Raw genomic sequence first — 21,462 nt, 5'->3', positions numbered from 1 at the left:
GTCTGGCCTACGTGAGACTCCAGACCCACAGCAATGTGTTTGACTCTTAACTGCCTTCTGGGCAATTAGGAATGGACAATGAATGCTACCTAGCCAGCAACCCTCTCATTCCATGAATAAATAAAAAAGAAAAAAAAGTTTGATGTACAATGGTACTTTGATGAATAATATTCATTATTAATGGTAGGTAATCAGAAAACAAAAAGGTGCCAATTATCTGTTACCATTTCTTATGCTAATTAACAATCTAACAGAATAATCTTTTCCATATGGCTTGGAAATGTAGTAGGGAACTGTTTTCAATAGACAATTTGCAGCAATGAAAGGCTCATTTGTACTTTAAGAATACCTAAACTAGAAAAGGTCTGGGTTGACGCAAGATTCAGTTTCCATAGTTTTAAGTCTACTAATAAATGTACAGAGTTTATTTTGAGACTAGGTTGCCTCTTCCAAGAAACAGTTTACATCAGAAAAATATAAACTAACAATAAATATGACAAGTTCAACACTGTATGCTTCTTTTTATTGATGGTCACCCTACAACACAAGTGTGATACAATTAAATATAAACTGGGCATGAACAACCAGTAACATGTTCCACGGTGTGTTGAAAACATTACAAAATCATCCTCCTTCAGATTTGTGAGGCGCTGTATGAGAAAACAGTGGGCTTCAAACATAGTCACAGAGAAATGAATTGTCTGCTAGATGACCTGAATGACCATTTACTTTCTACAGTAGCTTTCCAGTAGAACCCAGAGACAGTTTACAAGATAAAACTGAACAAAATTGGTTACATTTTCATCTTCGCTGCTTGGTTATTAATCTGGCAGTGTTGGTCGTCCATCCAAATTAGAATTATTTGATATTCATTCTGCTGTATTCAATGAAATGAAAATAGGTCAGCTTCTAAGATAGAATGGCAGTCTGCCCTGCTAAATTAGCACCCAGGCATTTAAAGGTGAAATTTGACCAATGGGGCTACATTTTTATGGAATTTTGCTTATACTAAAGGGGCTGCCTCCATTGACGATCATTTGCCAGTGAGGGGGTAAGGGGAGAGAAGGATGTGAATTACACAGGCAGGAAAACCAGACTCTCCAGGACCATTTCAAGTCAGTATTGAGATCAAATAGGTCCCACTTTCACTGTTCCAAGTGCCTTGTCCTGTAGTATGGACATACATATTGATGGCAAAGAAATTCTGTTAAACATCATTATCTTAAGTTATTAAAACCTCAGTACTTTAAACCTGAGAAATATCCTTCAACATTCAACTAGAATGAAACAAACACTCCTACAGCTGGAGTTCTTCTATGGACAGATGATCTAATATATCTTAGATTTAAAAAAAAATCAGTTTCAACAGATGTCATTCCCAAGGGCTGTTCTTACAACTGAGCTGGTTACAAATGCTCAGCTGAATTCCAAAAGCACAAAACCATTTAACTCACTGGGGATGCTGAGCTCACACTGAATGACAGTGTTAAGAAGTCATTGCAGGGATTAGCTGTCTGTGATGTAACATCCAAACAGAATTTTTTTTTGTAATAGATTCATCAGTCGAAGCAATTACAAATGCTTGAATGGGTTTCATGAACAGGAACTTTATTATCTACATCAAGTGCATAAAGTGAGAACTCTCTTGAATTGATAGAAGGTAGTCATTTTCCCAATCCGCAAGATTCTAGATATATGCCCATTGTGGATACTGGGCATGTGACCAAGAGGTGGCGTGAGAGCATAAGGTGACATGACAATATGAAGTGACATGGAGGTGACATGAGCAGTGTAAAGGGTTAAAGAAGGCATTAGAGGAAATGTGAAAGTATAGCATCCCTACAGTGTGAAAGCAGTCCATTTAGCCTATTCAGTCCACACAGACCCTCCAAAAAACATCCCAACCATACACATCCTCTTACACTATCGCTGTAACTCTACAATTCCCCATGGCTAATTCACCTAGCCTGCACATCCCTGGGCGTAATGGACAATTCCCCAAGGCCAATCCACCTAACCTGCACTTCTTTGGACTGTGGGAGGAAACCAGAGCACCTGGTAGAAACCACACAGTCACGGGGAGAAAGTGCAAACTCCACACAGAGTCACTTAAGGGTGGAATCGAACCCGGCTTCCTGAGGCAGCAGTGCTAACCACTGAGCCATCATGCTCAGAGGAGGGACTGAGGGACGGACTAACTTTTAGGAACTAAGGCAGCCCTTTTAACCAGATCATGCCTGCACCCAGCAGAGTGAAGATGCTGCATACAGGGCTTAATTCCACAAAGACAGGTCCACAGAGTCTGAAGAGTTCCTAACTCAAGCTTTGTACATCCATGGTGAAAGGCCAGCTCATTATATTAGAGTCCCTTCTCTTCGTAGGTATCAAGAGTGTAAGGAGCCAACAGGAGGGTTCAAGATGGATAGAGTCAGCAAACAGGACACCAGTCAAAATCTTGGCACACTTGATCTGGCTGACAAGTTCGGCTATCATAACAAGGTCATGATTATATTCTAACTTATCCTGACTTCATTGAAAACAGTAAGCCCAAACTATAAGAAAAATCAGAGATTGTGTTGCTGTGAGCTCAAGCTCTTCTTTATGAGTCTTGGCAGCTGTCTGCCTTTGGCTGCAGCCTCTGAGAAACCGCTGGAGATCTCCTTATGGTTTCCAAAGGTTTGTGCTACTGGGTGGGAATTCATGTCCACATTTAATTAAAATCCTTCATTTCCATCACAATTGGTCAAATTACTGCACGAAAAGATTTATTGCAAGTCACTTTGAACACCGAATATTTTCCAAATAAACCACAGGAAGTGACAACGATGACAATTTTTGGATATTACTGTTGTCGCTTAAGGGAAAATGAATGGGTCAGTTTTGATAGGCCTTAATGGGAAAACAAGTGTAAATGTCAGGCTAGTCTGCAGCCATGAGGTTGAGAAAGCATTCACCAATGTGAGAGCTATCAGAATGATTATATCTAAAGCGAATGCCAAAGCTGAATCATAATCTGTGCTAATCAGGGTCCACAAATAATTCAAAGTTTGTGAATTAGTGCAGCGTGTAGGCACCAGGAGATTTTTGGATGGGAAACCTGAAAGTATGGGTTTCCATTAATGCAACTCAAGTTAACTGCATGCTCGGGGTTCCTTGATGGCAGTTCGTGGATTGACCTTCAGGCCATCATTCAGGCGGGAATAAACATCAGTTCCATCTGACACCAGTGGAGTGGGATGGCAGGCATTGTACAATTCAGACAGTCACAGAGGAAGCAGGATAATAGTAGGATGAGTTGGACAACTGCAAATGGAACTGATGAACTTGGGGAAAGTCAGATTATTAAAGTGGGAATTATATGACTGTGGGGTAAAGAGGAATATCGTACAGGGATTCAGATATCTCAAAAGGTAACAGGCATTGTAGGAGACTCACATGTGGAGGGAGAGTTAGCTGCTGCAGGGGGCAGTGGGATGTCTGGGAGAGAGTAGGACAATATGTGGGTGAAAGTCAGACATTGCTAGGCCAGAATAAACCCGGAATAAAACATTATAGATCACACGCTGATTTAACTTCCTTTTTGTCATTAATGTGTTGGTTAGTTACTCAAACTGATTCATACAAACCTGCAGGTGTTCTTTAACAGTAGAATATAAATAAGTTTACTAGACAAAAGAAAAGTGTTACAGATAATAGGAGCCTGTTTAAAAAAATTTAGAGTCAGAATTGCACAAGGAAACAGATCCTTTGGCCCAACTCGTCCAAGCCAGCCAAATGTGCTAAACTGACCTAGTCCCATTTGCCAACATTTGGCTCATATCCTTCCTATTCATGCACCTATCTACATGCCTTTTAAATGCTGTAATTATACCAGCCTCCACCACTTCCTCCGGCAGCCCATTCAATACACACACCACCCGCTGTGTGAAAATGTTGTCCCTTAGGTCCTTTTTATATCTTTTCCCTCTTACTTCAAACCTATCCTCTTTAGTTTTGGATTCCCCACTCTGGGGAAAGACCTTGGCTATTCACCCTATTCAAGGCCCTCATGATATTTCGAAACCTCTGTAAGGTCACCCCTCAGCCTCCAACATTCCGGGGAAAATAGCCTGAGCCTATTCAGTCTATCTCTATAGCTCAAACCCTCCAACCCTGGCAACATCTTTGTAAGTATTTTCTGTACGCTTTCAAGTTTAACAACATCTTTCCCCATAAAAGGATGACCAGACCTGTACACAGTATTCCAAAAGTGGCCTCACCAATGTCCTGTACAGCTGCAACATGGCGTCCTAACTCTGTCACTCAATGCACTGACCAACAGAGGAAAATGTAGTAAGCACCTTCTTCACTACTCTGTCCACCTATGACTCCAGCTTCAAGGAACCATGCACCTGCACCACCAGGTCTCTTTGTTCAGCAACTCTGCCCAGGACCATACCATTAACTGTATAAGTCCTGCTCTGATTTGCTTTACCAAAACGCAACACCTCACATTAACCCACATTGAACTCCATCTGCCACTCCAGGGGTGGCACAGTGGCACAGTTCTTAGCACCGCTGCCTCACAGCACCCAGGGACCCGGGTTCGATTCCAGCCTCGGCTGACTGTCTGTGTGGAGTGTGCACATTCTCCCCGTGTCTGCGTGGGTTTCCTCCAGGTGATCTAAATTGCACATAATGTTCAGGGAGGCGTAGATTAGGTGGGTCATAGGGGGATGGGTCTGGGTGGGATGCTGTGAGGTTCAGTGTGGATTTGTTGGGCCGAAGGGCCTGTTTCCACAACGTAGGGATTCTATGATCCTCAACCCACTTGCCTATCTGATCAAGGTCCCATTGTACTCTCAGAACTCTATTCAATTTGAACACAAATAGCAAAGCATTTGTCATAAACCCACTAGTATAATTTTTTTTCCATTAACATCACAGGCTAGGCAGTTGGTTGACGTAATATGCCTTCTTGAACTTCTAGATGCATTGAGGTTACCGTTCCAAATTGACTTTCCCACCAAAAGAAAAACCTTCACAGAGCCAACCAAAATCCATCTGCCTCCATTTTAAAATTCAAATCCAGAAGTATAATAAGAATCTTATGCACTTTGGCTGGAGGCAAAGAGTTGGACATCACAGGGGAGAGTCAGATCTCACTCAAGGGGGTATTCACATGTCACCGAAGACTTTTTGTTTTTCTTTACACAGGATGAGGTGTCACTGGCTAGGCCAGCAGTTGTTGCCTATTCCAAATTGCTCAGAAGGTAGTTAAGAGTCAACCACATTGGAGTCACATGTAGGCCAGGCCAGGTAAGGATGGCCGTTTCCTTCCCTAAAGGACATTAGTGAACCAGATGAGTTTTTCTGACAATCGACAATGGTCATCATTAGACTCTTAATTACAGATATTTATTGAAAACAAATTCCATCATCTGCAATGGCAGGATTCAAATCCAGGTCCCCAGAGTATTACCTGGGTCTCTGGATTAACAATCCAGCGATAATACCACTAATCCATTGCCTCCCTTACAGGGATAACAGGCTTAAACACAGTACAGTGAAACAGTATGAAGATCACAGTCTAATTTCAACAGAATTGGCAGTCAATCAACCATTGTTGGGGAGAGTCAGATATCATAAGGAGAGTTGCCAACTTTTGGCAGCAGGTTGGACATTTCAATTGGCATGGAGCACTGCATGGACATGTGTAGACATATCTGCCACTTCTAGCAGCGTGTGATACTGGGTAGGGGTTGTTTCAGACAGTTGACTACCACAACTTCCCAACATCTTTGTGTTGCCTTGGTCTCTCCAGTGACTGACTGTGCAAATTACACTACCATATAGTACCTGACAAGTATGTGAGCACTTATATATCATGCAGGGAGGGGCGGATATTGTGGGATCTATTAGACATTGTGAAGAAGTCAAACATTGTGGAGAGAGTCAGACAATTAGACAGTGTGCTGGGCGATTGTGTGAGTGCAATACAGGATGTTTAAAAGATTATCTTGGCATCCAGAAATAGCATTCCTGCCATTCATGGTCCATCAATATCACAATAAAGCCATTTAGCTCACATTACCGTGCTACAATGGGATTCATGTAAATGATGACGATGGTGTTTGGAAAAGACCAAAATCCTGGGACAAGTTAAGCAGAGATAGGCATAGGAATTCCTAGAAGCCTGGTACTCCATGAAGAAGGTAATCAATAAACACATGGAAGACTCGGTTAGCAGTAAAAGAGATGACACCAGTCTTGAATGATCATGTGAAGAGAGAGGTCTTAGACACTATACTAGAGAGCTGTATTTGAAAAAGTACTGTGGACAGATGTAAATAAAGGAGTGTGATAGTACATCAGGAGTTGAACAGCTTTGCTTTGTGATAAAGGAACAAACAGCTTCAGAGCAGTGCAAGTGCAGACACCCACAGCCCAGACAATAGCAGTGACAGAAAGCACAGGCCAAAGTATGGTGGCAGCTGAGGAAGAAAATCTCTCCAGACAGGAGCTAAAGTTAAACCAAGAGTTCAGTAAACACAGCTGAAAAATGAAGCCCACAAAAGCGCAGCAGAAATAAAAGTGAGACGTCTGAAGGAGGGCCAAGACTTTGGAAAACTTTGGTAATAAGATTAAAGAGTGAAGGAATTCAAACAGTAGGGTAAGTATTTCAAACAAATCCACCAACCAGCAAAACTCATGAACAGGGAAGTAAAAACAGTTGACAAAATTGAGCGATAATGGGAACTGCAGATGCTGGAGAATCCAAGATAACAAAGTGTGGAGCTGGATGAACACAGCAGGCCAAGCAGCATCTCAGGAGCACAAAAGCTGACGTTTCGGGCCTAGACCTTTCATCAGAGAGGGGGATGGGGAGAGGGAACTGGAATAAATAGGGAGAGAGGGGGAGGCAGACTGAAGATGGAGAGAAAAGAAGATAGGTGGAGAGGAGAGTATAGGTGGGGAGGTAGAGAGGGGATAGGTCATTCCAGGGAAGGCAGACGGGTCAAGGAGGCGGGATGAGGTAGTAAGTAAGAAATGGAGGTGCGGCTTGAGGTGGGAGGAAAGGATGGGTGAGAGGAAGAACAGGTTAGGGAGGTGGAGACAGGCTGGGCTGGTTTGGGGATGCAGTGGAGGAGGGGGAGATTTTGAAGCTTGTGAAGTCCACATTGATACCAATGGGCTGCAGGGTTCCAAGCGGAATATGAGTTGCTGTTCCTGCAACCTTCGGGTGGCATCATTATGGCACTGCAGGAGTCCCATGATGGACATGTCGTCTGAGGAATGGGAGGGGGAGTTAAAATGATTCGCGGCTGGGAAGTGCAGCACCTACACAGGCCCCAAACCCCACCTCTTCTTCCGTTACATTGATGACTGTATTGGCGCCACCTCTTGCTCCCCAGAGGAGCTTGAACAGTTCATCCACTTCACCAACACCTTCCGCCCCAACTTCAAGTTCACCTGGGCCATCTCTGACACATCCCTCACCTTCCTGGACCTCTCAGTCTCCATCTCAGGTAACCAGCTAGAAACTGATGACCATTTCAAGCCCACTGACTCCCACAGCTACCTAGAATACACTTCCTCCCACCCACCCTCCTGCAAAAATTCCATCCCCTATTCCCAATCTCTCACCTCCACTGCATCTGCTCCCAGGATAAGGCATTCCACTCCCGCACATCCCAGATGTTCACGTTCTTCAAGGACAGCAACTTTCCCCCCGCAGTGGTCGAGAACGCCCTTGACCGCGTCTCCCGCATTTCCCACAACACATCCCTCACACCCCGCCCCCACCCCAGAGGATCCCCATCGTTCTCACATACCACCCCACCAAACTCCGGATACAATGCATCATCCTCCGACACTTCCGCCATCTACAATCTGACCCCACCACCCAAGACATTTTTCCATCCCCACTCTTGTCTGCCTTCCGGAGAGACCACTCTCTCTGTGACTCCCTTGTCCGCTTCACACTCCCCTCCAACCCCACCACACCCGGCACCTTCCCCTGCAACCGCAGGAAGTGCTACACTTGCCCCCACACCTCCTCCCTCACCCCCACCCCAGGCCCCAAGATGACTTTCCATATTAAGCAGATGTTCACCTGCACATCTGCCAATGTGGTATACTATATCCATTGTACCCGGTGTGGTTTCCTCTACATTGCGGAATCCAAGCGGAGGCTTGGGGACTGCTTTGCAGAACACCTCCGCACAGTTCGCAATAAGCAACTGCACCTCCCAGTCACAAACCATTTTAACTCCCCCTCCCAATCCTCAGACGACATGTCCATCATGGGCCTCCTACATAATGATGCCACCCGAAGGTTGCAGGAACAGCAACTCATATTCCGCTTGGGAACCCTGCAGCCCAATCGTATCAAAGTGGAATTTCACAAGCTTCAAAATCTCCCCTTCCCCCACTGCATCCCAAAACCAGCCCAAGTTCTTCCCCTCCCCCCACGGCATCACACAACCAGCCCAGCTTGTCCCCTCCACCCACTGCATCCCAAAACCAGCCCAGCCTGTCTCCGCTTCCCTAACCTGTTCTTTCTCTCACCCATCCCTTCCTCCCACCTCATGCCGCACCTCCATTTCCTACCTACGTTCCTCATCCCGCCTCCTTGACCCGTCTGTCTTCCCTGGACTGACCTATCCCCTCCCTACCTCCCCACCTATACTCTCCTCTCCACCTATCTTCTTTTCTCTCCATCTTCGGTCCGCCTCCCCCTCTCTCCCTATTTATTCCAGAACCCTCACCCCATCCCCCGCTCGAAACGTCAGCTTTTGTGCTCCTGAGATGTTGCTTGGCCTGCTGTGTTCATCCAGCTTCACACTTTGTTATCTTTTTTACCATTTGAAGCCAGTGGTAAGGTCAATTTTTTTCTCAGAGGATAATTAAAATTTGGAACTCTTCTCCCCAAAAGGTGGTGAAAACAGACACTTTGAATATTTTTAAGGCAGTGATAAATTCCTGAGAAACAAAGGTTATCAAGAGTAGATGGGAACATGGGGTAATCAGATCAGCCATAATCTTACTGAATGGTGGAGCGGGCTCAAGGAGCCAAGTGGCCTACCACTGCTGCTAAATCATATGCTTGTACAGACCTGTATAGGACAGGGGAAAGGGCAACACAAACTGAGATAACAAGGTGTAGATCTGGATGAACACAGCAGGCAAAGCAGCATCACAGGGGCAGGAAGGCTGTCCCAACTTTAATTATTACCCACCCAGCAAACAGGATTTAGAGTTAAAGAAAACAGTAGCCAGATTTGCAGCTAATACTAAAAAGGAGACATTCAAAAGAATTCTGAGGACCAAAGAAAGCTGTAAGCAGATATTGAAAAAATTATGAAATTAGCAAAAGGTAGCAAATGGAATTCACATTCTGTAAATTTGACATGATTTATTTTGATAAAACAGGATAAAAGTAATGATTAGGCTTAATGGGGGAATATCGCATGATAAGGAAGAATAAATCAGGCTTGTGGTATTAAAGGAATAACCCAAATGACTGAAAACAGGGGCAATTATACGATGAAGGTATTCAAAACTATGAAGAATGGGACAGATTAGACAGAACTGAATATTTACAGTGACTGAGGAGTTCAGAACAGGGGGGATATGAAAATAAAATGTTATGATTCAATTGATGTTACCAAAGGACCGGTAAAATTCCATAGTGAAACCTGGCTTGATATTTTGTTTTATTTGTTTGTTCATTGACAGTAGTCATTGAAATGTATTTGAACGAGAGTGCAGATTTTCTTAAATAACAGAACAGTAGCTTATTACAGCAGAGAAAGTAAAATAAACCAAGATACCTAAATGAAGAAGAGTTAGAAAAGAACTTGAAACACACAGTAAAACAAAATATTAACCAGATTGCCAACCTGTCTTTTATAAAAACTCAAGTTGAAAGCAATTACAATCTTCTCTCGACTCCAGGTTTTCACTTCAGTGGCTTTTTGCATTTCTTTGCAATGTACCATGGAGACAGTTCAATGAGTTCTCTTCAAGTCTGCTGATATGAACTCTTCACGAATCTGAGAACTTAACAACCATCTCAGTTCTACCCATCTGCAGATTTCTAATCTAATTTTCTTTTGTTTGGACGTTTGACAGGCTATCACCTTCTGAACTTATTCTCTGAACTGACCTGAACTCCTCCATAGAGAGAACTTAAGCTTGTTTCTGACCTCAAGCCTAGTTATTCTGGTTTATCTGATTCCATACCAGTTCCTTCCTGTGGACTGTGCAAATAACTCATTGAGCCAATTCCAAGTTTGCTAATATGAGCCTTTCATAAAGCTGAAAACATACACTTCCTCAGTGTTAATAACCTGAAGATGTCTAAACAAATTCTCCTAGTTTGAAAGTTTCATAAGCTAAACCTTTTCACTAAGATAGCTTATCCCTGAACTGCCCCAAACTCATTCTAGGAGAGAAACTAAACTTGCTTCTAATCTGAACCTTGGTATCTTCTGAACAGAACTGAAAAAAAACATACTTCGGAAAGGAACTTCTAAAAACTTGCTCACTCCTTGATTCTTTTGAACACTTACATATTTATAATACTGCCGTAAACCTGACAGGATAAACAACTTTCCATCAACATCACAGCACAGACACATACTTCATGACAAATACTAGATTTTATCATTGATCATAAATGCTCTCTAACCTTTGCTTTTTTAAACAAGTAAACCTTTCACAGAAGTAACCAATATCCGTCTGCTTCTAATTTAAATCTGAGTTCAAAAATGATATTAATATATGCAAATGCTACATGCTTTTAACATAGAAGCATAGAAGATAGGAGCAGGAGGAGGCCATTCAACCCTTTTGAGCCTACTTTGCCATTCTTCATGATCATGGCTGATCGTCCAACTCAATAGCATAATCTTGCTTTCTCCCCACAACCTTTGATCCTATTCACCCCAAGTGCTATATCTGGTCACCTCTTGAAAACATTCAATGTTTTGGCATCAATTACGTCCTGTGGTAATGAATTCCACAGGCTCACCACTTTTCGGATGAAGAAATATCTCCTCATCTCTGTCTTAAATCATCTACCCCAAATCCGCATACTCAGCGCCCTGATTCTGGACACACCTACCATTGGGAACATCCTCCCTGCATGTATCCTGTACAATTTTATAAATTTCTATGATATCGCTCCCCCCCCCCCCACTCCCGTCATTTTTCTGAACTCTGGTGAAAACAATCCTAGCCTGGTCAACCTCTCCCAATATGTCGGACCCCTGCCATCCCCAGAATCAGTTTGGTAAACCTTTTCGCAAATGTTTAAAGATTGTTTTATGTTTTCAGGTAACTATTTATGTTTAAGGTGTTTTCCAGTTTACACATTTTTGCTTGGGGCATTTTGGCATGTTTTTTATCCAGAAAATTCTGGAATCCAGCAATGACTTAGTTCCCAAATATTCTATGCGTTACTGTGTCTTTATTATGGATTTTTCAATATGAATAACATGCACATACATGCACAGATACACACATATTGTGAGGGACAATCCTTAATACATGGATTTTTGTTGGGAAGTGGTGCAATGAAAGGGTGTTTACCTCTGGGCAAGAAACTCCACTTAAATCCCACTCCAGAACATGATGGCCATACAAGGTGTATTTATAACATAGCCTAACAGATTGATTAAGAGATTGCAAATCTTTCCAACTTGCCCGATGGGGTAGACAATGACAATGGGAGAGTCACTTGGTGAGTCATCCTGACAAAAGCAAAGGCAAACCACCATGTGGGCCACTTCAACTGAAGCCCTTTACCCGACCCATAGAAACGGGGGCAGGACAAAAGACAGACTGGAATGTCCTTTTAAAATTCTTGGAGGTATTGTCTGCTACATCACTAGAAAGTAGATTTTTGGTGAATTTTTTCAAGTGATTCAGCAGAGCAAGAAATATGAAAACAGAAAGAGAACTTCCAAGACAATCTTTCACAGGTGCTGATGACGCCTCAAGGCATTCAGATTGTACTGCAGTCTCTCGCTTTGGAAAGTTGAGATGAAGTTAATGTCAGGGATTAGTGTGTGTAATCTCCACATGGCGGTGCTTCACAGTTTCTCAAGGGCAATTTTGAGCAAATTGCTGACTTTGCCATTCACATTCCCATGGGAGGGTGAACAAGGTGCTACAGGATGAAAAAAGGCATAGACTGGAGATGAGGAACCTATACAACTTGGGTACACTCATCTTTACATCATCAACCATATTCACAGATCTTGTCACACTTCGGCGATAATGATGAAAGACATTTTCCTGCACAGGCTTTGGGCCTTCAAGGAACCAGACAGAGTATGTTCTCCTCAGCGAGGTTCCTGCAGGCGAATCCACAACATAAGCATAGGACTGTCAGAGATTTTCAAGTTCAAAATGCTCAACTTTCCTGGGTCTACTACATTTCAAACTAGCTTAAGTGCTGGTCACAATTTTGTCAGCGCTATGTAAGTTTCCAACATATTCACCCCGATTTGATAATGGAAAAAATTTATGTTACTGCATAATCATTTTGCAGAGATTCAAACTGACATCATTTAAATTGTCAAAACAGTCTGCATTCTTTAAGGTCAGACCTATTTTACTGCATTATGAGACAACAATCAGTTAGATGGGGAGAGAGAGAGAGAAAAGAGTCTTCTAAATCACAGTAAAGAATATCTTCAAATTACATCTTTGGGTAACAGCATCTAAATGCATAATATCCTTATGAATTTTCTTTTCTGCTATTCCAGCAAAGCAATAACTTGCTTAAAATTGATCAGGCGAGTTCCTAATGGAGTTGCTGAAGGGGGTTCTTCACTTAAGTGCACTAGGATTGTAAGAAAGAGATTCATATGTTGTTATTGACACATTTGTGGGTGCCATAAACTAAAATGAAAAAAGGACTGAAATATTTACGAGCGATTGTTATCACAGACAAAATTTCAAAATTAACAACACAATATACTTGGGTCTCCGACATACTCACGAGCTCTCATTTGCAATTAATTGTATCTGATCACCTATGAGGGATAAATTACTCAAACTGCACTCCTGGCATGCAATTTCACTCAGTGCTAACTATTATTAGGAAGAACTTTACTAACCCATGCTCCAGGCATGGAGCTTTACCCACCAGGTACGTGCATCAGGACAAAGATTGGACATACTTTTACAATCATTTAGGGCCATTTCTGAGCAAGTGAGACTCCCAAGTGAGAACTTGGGCTCACAGGATTATCCATATTGGGAATAAAGTAGTCTTGTAGGATTTTCCTTCTCATTTGACCCATTGACTTTCCTAAGTTAATTCCAAATACTGCAGATAATTCCAAATATTTCTAACTCTTTTGTGAGGAGACATCAGTACCTTCTCAGGAGATAGGGAAGAGGTTCAGAAGAAAGCAGATAAGTTCAATATGCAGTAAGAGGGAGTTTCCACAGTAATTTGAGTGATCGCTAGCCCAAATGTAAAAGGGTGTTGGTTACCTCAGTTGGCTGGATAGCTGGTTTGCACTGCAGACTGATACCGAAAGCAGTCAATTCCTGCACCAGCTGAGGTTACCATGAAGGGCTCTCCACCTCAAACTCTCCCATTGCCTGAGGTGTGGTGACCCTCAGATTAAACTATCACAAAGCAGTTTCTCTATAGCAAGACAGCAGCCAAATGGACTACAGCCTTTAGAAAAAGAAAGCAGAGTCTGGCAGCTCCATTGTACCATTCATTCTGTCCTGGTGTATTCATGCATTATCTCAAGTAAATGCATTCTGAAAAATGACAATATATATCACAGATTAAATCACTAAGCAACAGCGGAAGCCAGAAGCGAATTATGAGAAAATAGCTATTACTGCCTGTAGGAAGCAGGAGTAGCTGCACTTGACTAAAGGCTAACGTCATAAAACACTCTTGGGAGCATACATCTCACAGACAGGCAATGAAAAAAGTCTGTCTGTATATTACAGGCAGCACACAGTAACAATGACGTGGCTTATAAAACAGCAAGTGATGTGGGGTAGGCTGGGAGATCTTGGCAACATCAAACCAGCAGGAAATGATACTAAGGAAATATTTCACCTCCCAAGCGGCAGAAAAGACTGTGGATGAACATGCTGAACATTCTTAAAGCTTTCAAAACTTGGTTTTCATTTCACTCTCCTGTCAATCACCAAAACTAAACCTGTGTCTAACACTAGTGAGCTGAAAGGAATGGTCACAAAGTCACCATTTCTCAGATCAGAAAGTTATACCTGTATCAACACAGCCACTGCCAACACAAAAAGGAGCTTTACCGAGTCCTACACAAGACATGATGCTGGAACTCAAACCACCAATAGCACTGAAATGATAGCGCAGTTTGAGCAACCAAACTCAAAGCTCCCTAACATTTATGCAGCTCTAACTAGGCTGGTTGCATGTGTGAAAAGCTCTTAAGATACAACTACAAAGTAATAATAAGGTAGAACTAAGGGACAACATGGGAAATACGTAAACATTTGCTAAATCAATAGTTATGGACTTTTAGATGAAGGATTCCTGTACTTTTCCTTATAAGCTGTTTTGACTTTTACTTGTCTGAAATGATGCTAAAACTATCTTAGAGATGAAAAATAGTTACTTGGCAACGAGGAAATGGACAAGCATCAGCTTTTTGTATTTTGTACAGTCAGTGGGAAGGCACATTTATATCCAATCAATATTACACCGATGACAGCCATGGAGTCATAGTCATACAGCATGGAAACAGATTCTTCAGCCTAAATCATCCGTGCCGATGAAGTTTCCTAAACTGAATTAGTCCCATTTGCCTGTTTTTGGCCCATATCCCTCTAAACCTTTCTTATCCATGCATTTGTCCAAATGTCTATTGACAATAAAGTTACAATAATAAGGTTATAGAGTATGCAGCAAGCCATTATAATTTTCTTGTTGAAATGTACCAGCATCAATTTTCCTAACCTCTACAGGAACGGAATAACACCAATGTTTTGTTCCAACATTATTCCTGTAGCAGCCAATGTTTCATTGATTCTGTTTTCCACTTCCGTTTCCAGGTGTTGGGAGGTAGCCATGAAATTGATTTCCCTAGTCTCCTATCAGCCATCCTGATACATTGCTCAGCTTAAACAGTGCACCATCTGGAATTTCTGAAGACAAAAGATCTCGTGGCTGCCTCCTAGTCACATGCATGAAGGCATCAAGTCAAGGCTGAAACATCCATCCATATGCCCAAGTCCCTCTCCAAGGTTTTTGGCCCCAAAGGACAAAGACTCCATTTATCCCCATTTATTTTTATATCTCTCCTGTTTTAACTCTCAACTTGTCACTCCTTAAATGCCGACTCTTCCAATTTTAGTTGATGCTTGTATAAACATGCTTTCTTTTTGTATTTTCATCACAAATTGTATAAATTTAGGCTTACTCATTAAATTTGGCACAAATTTAGGAAGAAATTTAGGCTGTTGTGCCTATTATGTAATAGAAACATTCAGATATTACATTTGTTTCAAACCTTGTGTCATATTGCAGTGATATACTTAGGTATTTTATTCCATTTCAAGTCCGTCAGCCTACTCAAATTAATTTGCCTCACTTTTATTCTGTAGGGACAGTTAGAGGAACATACAGTTCTAAAATTCCGACAAATTGTGCTCCTGTTTTCCCTTCCCCAAAATAAGAAACTGAAATCATCAATTTGAGATTCTGTGCAATGTTTTTATGTGCTAGAAGCTAATAATCAAGACTCCGTACGTTGCGTCCCTGATATCTGTCAACGCATGGAAAGTACCATTGTAAGTTAAACATATTGTACATAATTGGTCAGATATGTCATGATGAATCATTAAGATCTACCAGAAAGTTTTTTCTACTACTAAATTGACAGTCGGCAGTTGACAAGGGCATATCATGGCTCTTCATATCAGATTTTTGTAAACACACTTCTCAGAATCAAATGTGTTGGATTTACCTTTCTTGGCTTGAGAAACATCATTCTTTTCAAACAGCAGGTACCGAGGGCTTTCTGGAAGGAAGGGCAGAACAGCAAGCTGGATAACAGCTGGAACTGCATTTAGCCCAAACATTAATGGCCAACTGGACTCCTTGAAAAGATAGAAAATATAACCGGCATTACACTCCAAAGAACATTAATTGGTAATATCAAAAAATGAAAATATAAGAAATACACAGCAGATCTGGTAACTTTCACCAAGACAGGGTTAACAGGTTGGGCTATGACTTGATATATTATTGTCACATATACTGGAGACAGTGAAAAGTATTATTTTGCATGCCAAGAAGACAAATCATACTTTATGTAACACCTTCAGCGTAAGAGAACAGAATGCAAAATATTGTGTCACAGCTACAGAGAAGGTGCAGAGAGAGATCAACTCTAATATATAGGGGTCCATTCATAAGGCTGAGAACAGTGGAGAAGAAGCTGTTTTTGAATCTGTTGGTACGTGTTTTCAAATTTTTGTATCCTTTGCCTGTTGGAAGAGGGTAGTGAGAGGGATCTTTGATTCCCAAGCCCCAATCCTATCATCACAAGGAAATGCAGGTTGGAGGAACACAAACAACACAACATCAGGAGTTGACGGCATTTTTGAGAAGGTGATCAATTTGATGGTCCCCTCCAAGAACCTCATCCAATTAAGGACAAAGGGCAGTTTTGCAAGGCAGCTAGATTAATAAGAGATTCTCACCAGTGAAATATCAGCAGTTCCAAAGTCAGCTAATGAAGCTGCTGAAGTTGACAGGAAAATACTTAGAGGAGAAAAGAATCAACATGATAAATACAACATTAACTCTTAGGACTAGAATATAAAGGGAGACAGTTTTGTTAAAGCTAAACAATGTCATGCCTAGATCATGAGTAGATGTTTGGGCACTGTATCTGAGAAAGTCCTTCCCTTGGAAGGGGCACAGTGCAGACTGACCAGATTGTTACCAGTGCTCCTAAAGAAACAAACCCCCAACCGGGGACAAAGACTCAGGAGCAGCAGAATTCGGGCATGTGTTATTCAAGCAAAATTCACGGAGCGTGCAGGAGACGCAAGAAAACAGCTCCATGCCCAGCCTCGATGTGAGGACTCAATTATTCCCTTAAGCTTTGTTTTAGAGCAGAAGCAAGGTCAACGACACTCTGATTTTCCCAGTGGGATACAAACTGTATCCATTTCGTGTTACAATAACCACATGCAAGGTGGTCACTGTTCTTTCCCCCTTATTCTATACATTCAATCCTGTGAAAAACCTAATCAATGATGGACACCCCTATGGAAAACCCTAGGTTCCTCATAATCTCATGATGATTATCAGACAATGTAATCGCCTTCCGGAGGGACCACTCTCTCCGTGACTCACTTGTCTGCTCCACACTCCCCTCTCGCCCCACCACACTCGGCACTTTTCCCTGCAACCTCGGGAAGTGCTACACCTGCCCCCACACCTCCTCCCTCACCCCCATCCCAGGCCCCAAGAAAACTTTCCACATCAAGCAGATGTTCACCTGCACATCTGCCAATGTGGTATACTGTAGCCTCTGTTCCCGTTCTGGCCTCCTCTACATCGGGGAAACCAAACAGAGGCTTGGGGCCAGCTTTGCAGAATGCCTACGCTCGGTTCGCAATAAACAACTGCACCTCCCAGTCGCGAACCATTTCAACTCCCCCTCCCATTCCTCAGACGACATGCCCATCCTGGGCCTCCTGCAATGCCACAACGATGCCACCCGAAGGTTGCAGGAACAGCAACTCATATTCCGCTTGGGAACCCTGCAGCCCAATGGTATCAATGCAGATTTCACAAGCTTCAAAATCTCCCCCCTCCACAACCGTATCCCAAAACCAGCTCAGCACATCCCCACCTCCCTAACCTGTTCTTCCTCCCACCTGTCCCCTCCTCCCACTTCAAGCCGCACCCCTATTTCCTACCTCCTAACCTCATCCCACCCCCTTGACCTGTCCATCCTCCGTGGACTGACCCATCTCCTCCCTACCTCCCCACCTACACTTTACTGACTCCATCCCCACCTCTTTGACTTTTCAGTCTCCTCTCCACCTATCTTCTCCTCTATCCATCATCTATCTGCCTCCCCCTCTCTCCCTATTTATTTCAGAATCCTCTCCTTCTCTGCTATTTCTGAATAAGGGTCTAGGCCCGAAACATCAGTTTTCTTGCTCCTAAGATGCTGCTTGGCCTGCTGTGTTCATCCAGCCCTACACCGTGTTATCACAGATTCTCTAGCATCTGTAGTTCCTAACATCTCTAACCCTACCTTTATCCTCATTTGTCTCAGACCACATCCCACTATCTGCTAGTCTTCTGTGCCTTTGGTTCATTTCTTCCCTTTAATGAGAAGGTTGCTACTTTACTTTCGGAGACTGGTTAACTTTCATATTTTTATTTGAATCTTTACCTCTGATGCTTTTTGTGATTTTTACTATATATGTGTGTGTTTCTAAAAATATTATAATCTCTCCCTGTATTATCTCAAGAATATTTAACCAGAACCTACACTTAATCTTGTGAATAGATTCAAGAAAAAACTAACTGCTGTGAAATGTCTATCTGTTGTTTTCACAGCTGTACTACAACCCATGCTGATCACATTCTCTTCTGGGATGAAATATACTATCTCTATCGTGACTAACACTTCACCTAATGAAACAACTTCTTTCTCATTGATAAGAGGGGACTCAATCACTCTCAAAGCTTGATGAACTTGTTTGATCCCGTAGATTTTTATGAGCCGTAATCCCATTAATTCATCAGTATCTCTTCTTGTGGGATCTTAATTTTCTCTTTTGTGTTTATTACAAGTTCCAAACTGTCTGTTCTTAGACATTTCTTATCAAACTGTCTCTGGCCTTTTGCAGCTGCTGTTTGTTCAAAACTCCATCACTTTGAGATAACCCCTTCTCAAAGGTACCGTAGTATTTCATGTAAATGCAGGAGCAAGTTTTTAATTCTGTTCAACTACAATCATGCATTTTCTGCATGCCTAGAGAGGCAGTTTAGCTGTCAGCTATTTTGCATCTCTCAGTTATGGAATTGTACAAACTACTCCACTGAATACAGTGGCTTAGGATAGTCTTAATTTAAATGAATTAAACTTGTGTTCCTCTCAGAGGAACTTTGAAAATCAGAGCCATTTAGAAAAGCAATTTAGAAGGATCTCATCATGGGAAGGGTCGAGGTCCTGTCGCCCACAAACAGCAGTAGATATTTGATCATTTACTATTTTGAGTGTGAGATTGATAGATTTTTTGTGTTAAAGGACATAAAGTTAAAGTTGATGGAGTGAGGGACAGTTCAACTGCGATCTCACTGACAAATGGAAAAGATTTGAAGGGCTGAATGGCCTACTCATATTGCTATAAATACGTTTATGAACCACTTACTTTTCCAATGGTCCACAAATATTTGCTATCATAATACAACTACATGAGAAGACCATCATATCCCATCCTTCACGCACACACACATGCTGTCAACATCAATAAAAATGATATAAGGCTCAGCTGGCCTTGTTTCTCCTGGTCCCCAAGCAAGAAAAAAATTAACAAGCACATTTCGTAAAGGCAAAGCTTTTGAAATGAAAATTAAAATAATGAAATTAAAATAAAGTACAATGCATTAATCACCAGCTTGCACCCTTCAGTGCTGCTATTTCCAGATTTGGCAGGGTCAGTAGAAGGGGGCTTTATATACACAGGGCCAGTGGCTGTTTGAGCAATTGTAAACACAAACTCCCTCCCAGCCTGTTGCATGGAGCTGGAAAGATCATTGATCAGGACTTGGCTATGTTCCTGTCCCGATAACAAAGAGGGCATATCATCAGCTCCAGGCATGAGTCAACCTTTCTCTTAAAATCGGCTCACCCAGGAAGGAAAGATCATTAAACTTACAAGACAACACATATTGATTGACTCGATTTGTGTACTTCAAATCGGAGCTCCAGTATGACCAGTTCGTTCATTTCCAAGCATTACTGTTTTCTTTTTTAATCTTTTTTTCCCTCCTAGGACATTTTCTACAGGATTTCTGACCAAACACCCCACCCAGTGTGGCTCACGTTTGGCTATCTGGGCAGCTCCCTCAGTGGGTACAGTGGGTCTCCACAAGCCTCGAAAAGGAGTGCCCAGTCTCTAGCTTCACGCTGTGGCTGCTCCCTCTCAGCTTCCACTTAATGGCTGGTGCAAATGACCTTCTGCTCCTAGCAATGTTGACAGGAAAATCCTAAAATCCGTAGGACTTAGCACAACCAGATCCCAATCATTTTCCAGCAAGATCTCTTGATCTCCTGCTGGAGTCACAGCTGGAGTCGGGTGGAACATCTCTGGGATTTCAAGCTCTGTATACTGTGTTGATGTGGACCCTGATGTGTCACAATGTTCAAACAGGTTGTTTGATTCAGTTTAAGTACGTAATGGATATTCATTTCCTTTCCAATGACCATTTCAAAGTACTTCTTGTATCAGCATTCTGTTCTTTCCGAGAATGTATTGGGGAGAAGTGCTTTTTTATTATGAAACTCAGGTGCACTATCTATTCAGTAACAAGAAATATTTCTCATTTATTCATTCAAAGAGTGGGATATTGAACATTCCAGTACATTTACAGTCACTACAGCAGACAGGTAATAAGGAAAGACAAACTCGTTGCTGCTGACCTTCCTCAAATCCAACAACTCAATTGTCGTATATTTGCGATTGCAAACAAATTCATGCTGCGAGGAACAAAGTAATTGAGCTCCAGGTTACAGAATAAGATTGCCTATTCAAGTTCTATATTTTCACTTGTTATTGTAATAATTTTACATTTATATCATATTAGTTTATGATTCTTTGTTGGATGCAAGATATGACTTATGACTTACTACAAGCATGGACAATTTACCATATTGCAGTGACAGTGTACTGGAGTTTACAGTTACCTCTGGGTGAGTCTTTGACTTAGGGAGCTACAGGGACACCTAATATATAAGAGGTACTCCACTCATCTCATCCCACCCACCCTGACTTGGCCCCATCATGTGGTCAGTGGACGAGCTCCAAAATCAGCAGCCTGGAACTGCTGGCTATTCAAATAAAATTTGCAACTGATGTTGTGAACTAGCCAATTCACCTGAATCTTGGATAACAAGGCGTAGAGCTGGATGAAGACAGAAGGCCCAGCAGCATCAGAGAAGCAGGAAAGCTGATGTTTAGGGCCTAGACCCTTCATCAGAAATGGGGGAGGGGAAGGGGGTTCTGAAATAAATAGGGAGAGAGGGGGAGGCGGATAGAAGATGGATAGAGGAGAAGATAGGTGGAGAGGAGACAGAAAGGTCAAAGAGGTAGGGATGGAGCCAGTAAAGGTGAGTGTAGGTGGGGAGGTAGGTTGTGGATCGGTCTGGTCCAGGGAGGAAGGACAGGTCAAGGGGGCGGGATAATTTGGTAGGTAGGAGA

The 21,462-nt window shown here is 42.2% G+C and overlaps 1 protein-coding gene across 8 annotated transcripts in view; it reads right to left on the bottom strand.

Annotated features, from left to right (window-relative positions):
* The window catches only part of slc2a9l2 (solute carrier family 2 member 9, like 2), a 359,547-nt gene that overhangs the window by 169,854 nt on the left and 168,231 nt on the right, over positions 1-21,462 (bottom strand). For all 8 annotated transcript variants that reach the window (XM_048544948.2, XM_048544963.2, XM_048544954.2 and 5 more), the window contains one exon: positions 15,975-16,107. In XM_048544948.2, coding sequence (XP_048400905.2) covers positions 15,975-16,107 — 133 coding nt within the window. The remainder of the gene's footprint in view (positions 1-15,974; positions 16,108-21,462) is intronic.

This window comes from Stegostoma tigrinum, chromosome 1 (genome assembly GCF_030684315.1).
Source record: "Stegostoma tigrinum isolate sSteTig4 chromosome 1, sSteTig4.hap1, whole genome shotgun sequence".
NCBI classification, from domain to species: Eukaryota; Metazoa; Chordata; class Chondrichthyes; order Orectolobiformes; family Stegostomatidae; genus Stegostoma; species Stegostoma tigrinum.
The sequence above is the reverse complement of the archived record's forward strand: the minus strand, read 5'-3'. Positions and strand labels throughout refer to the sequence as shown.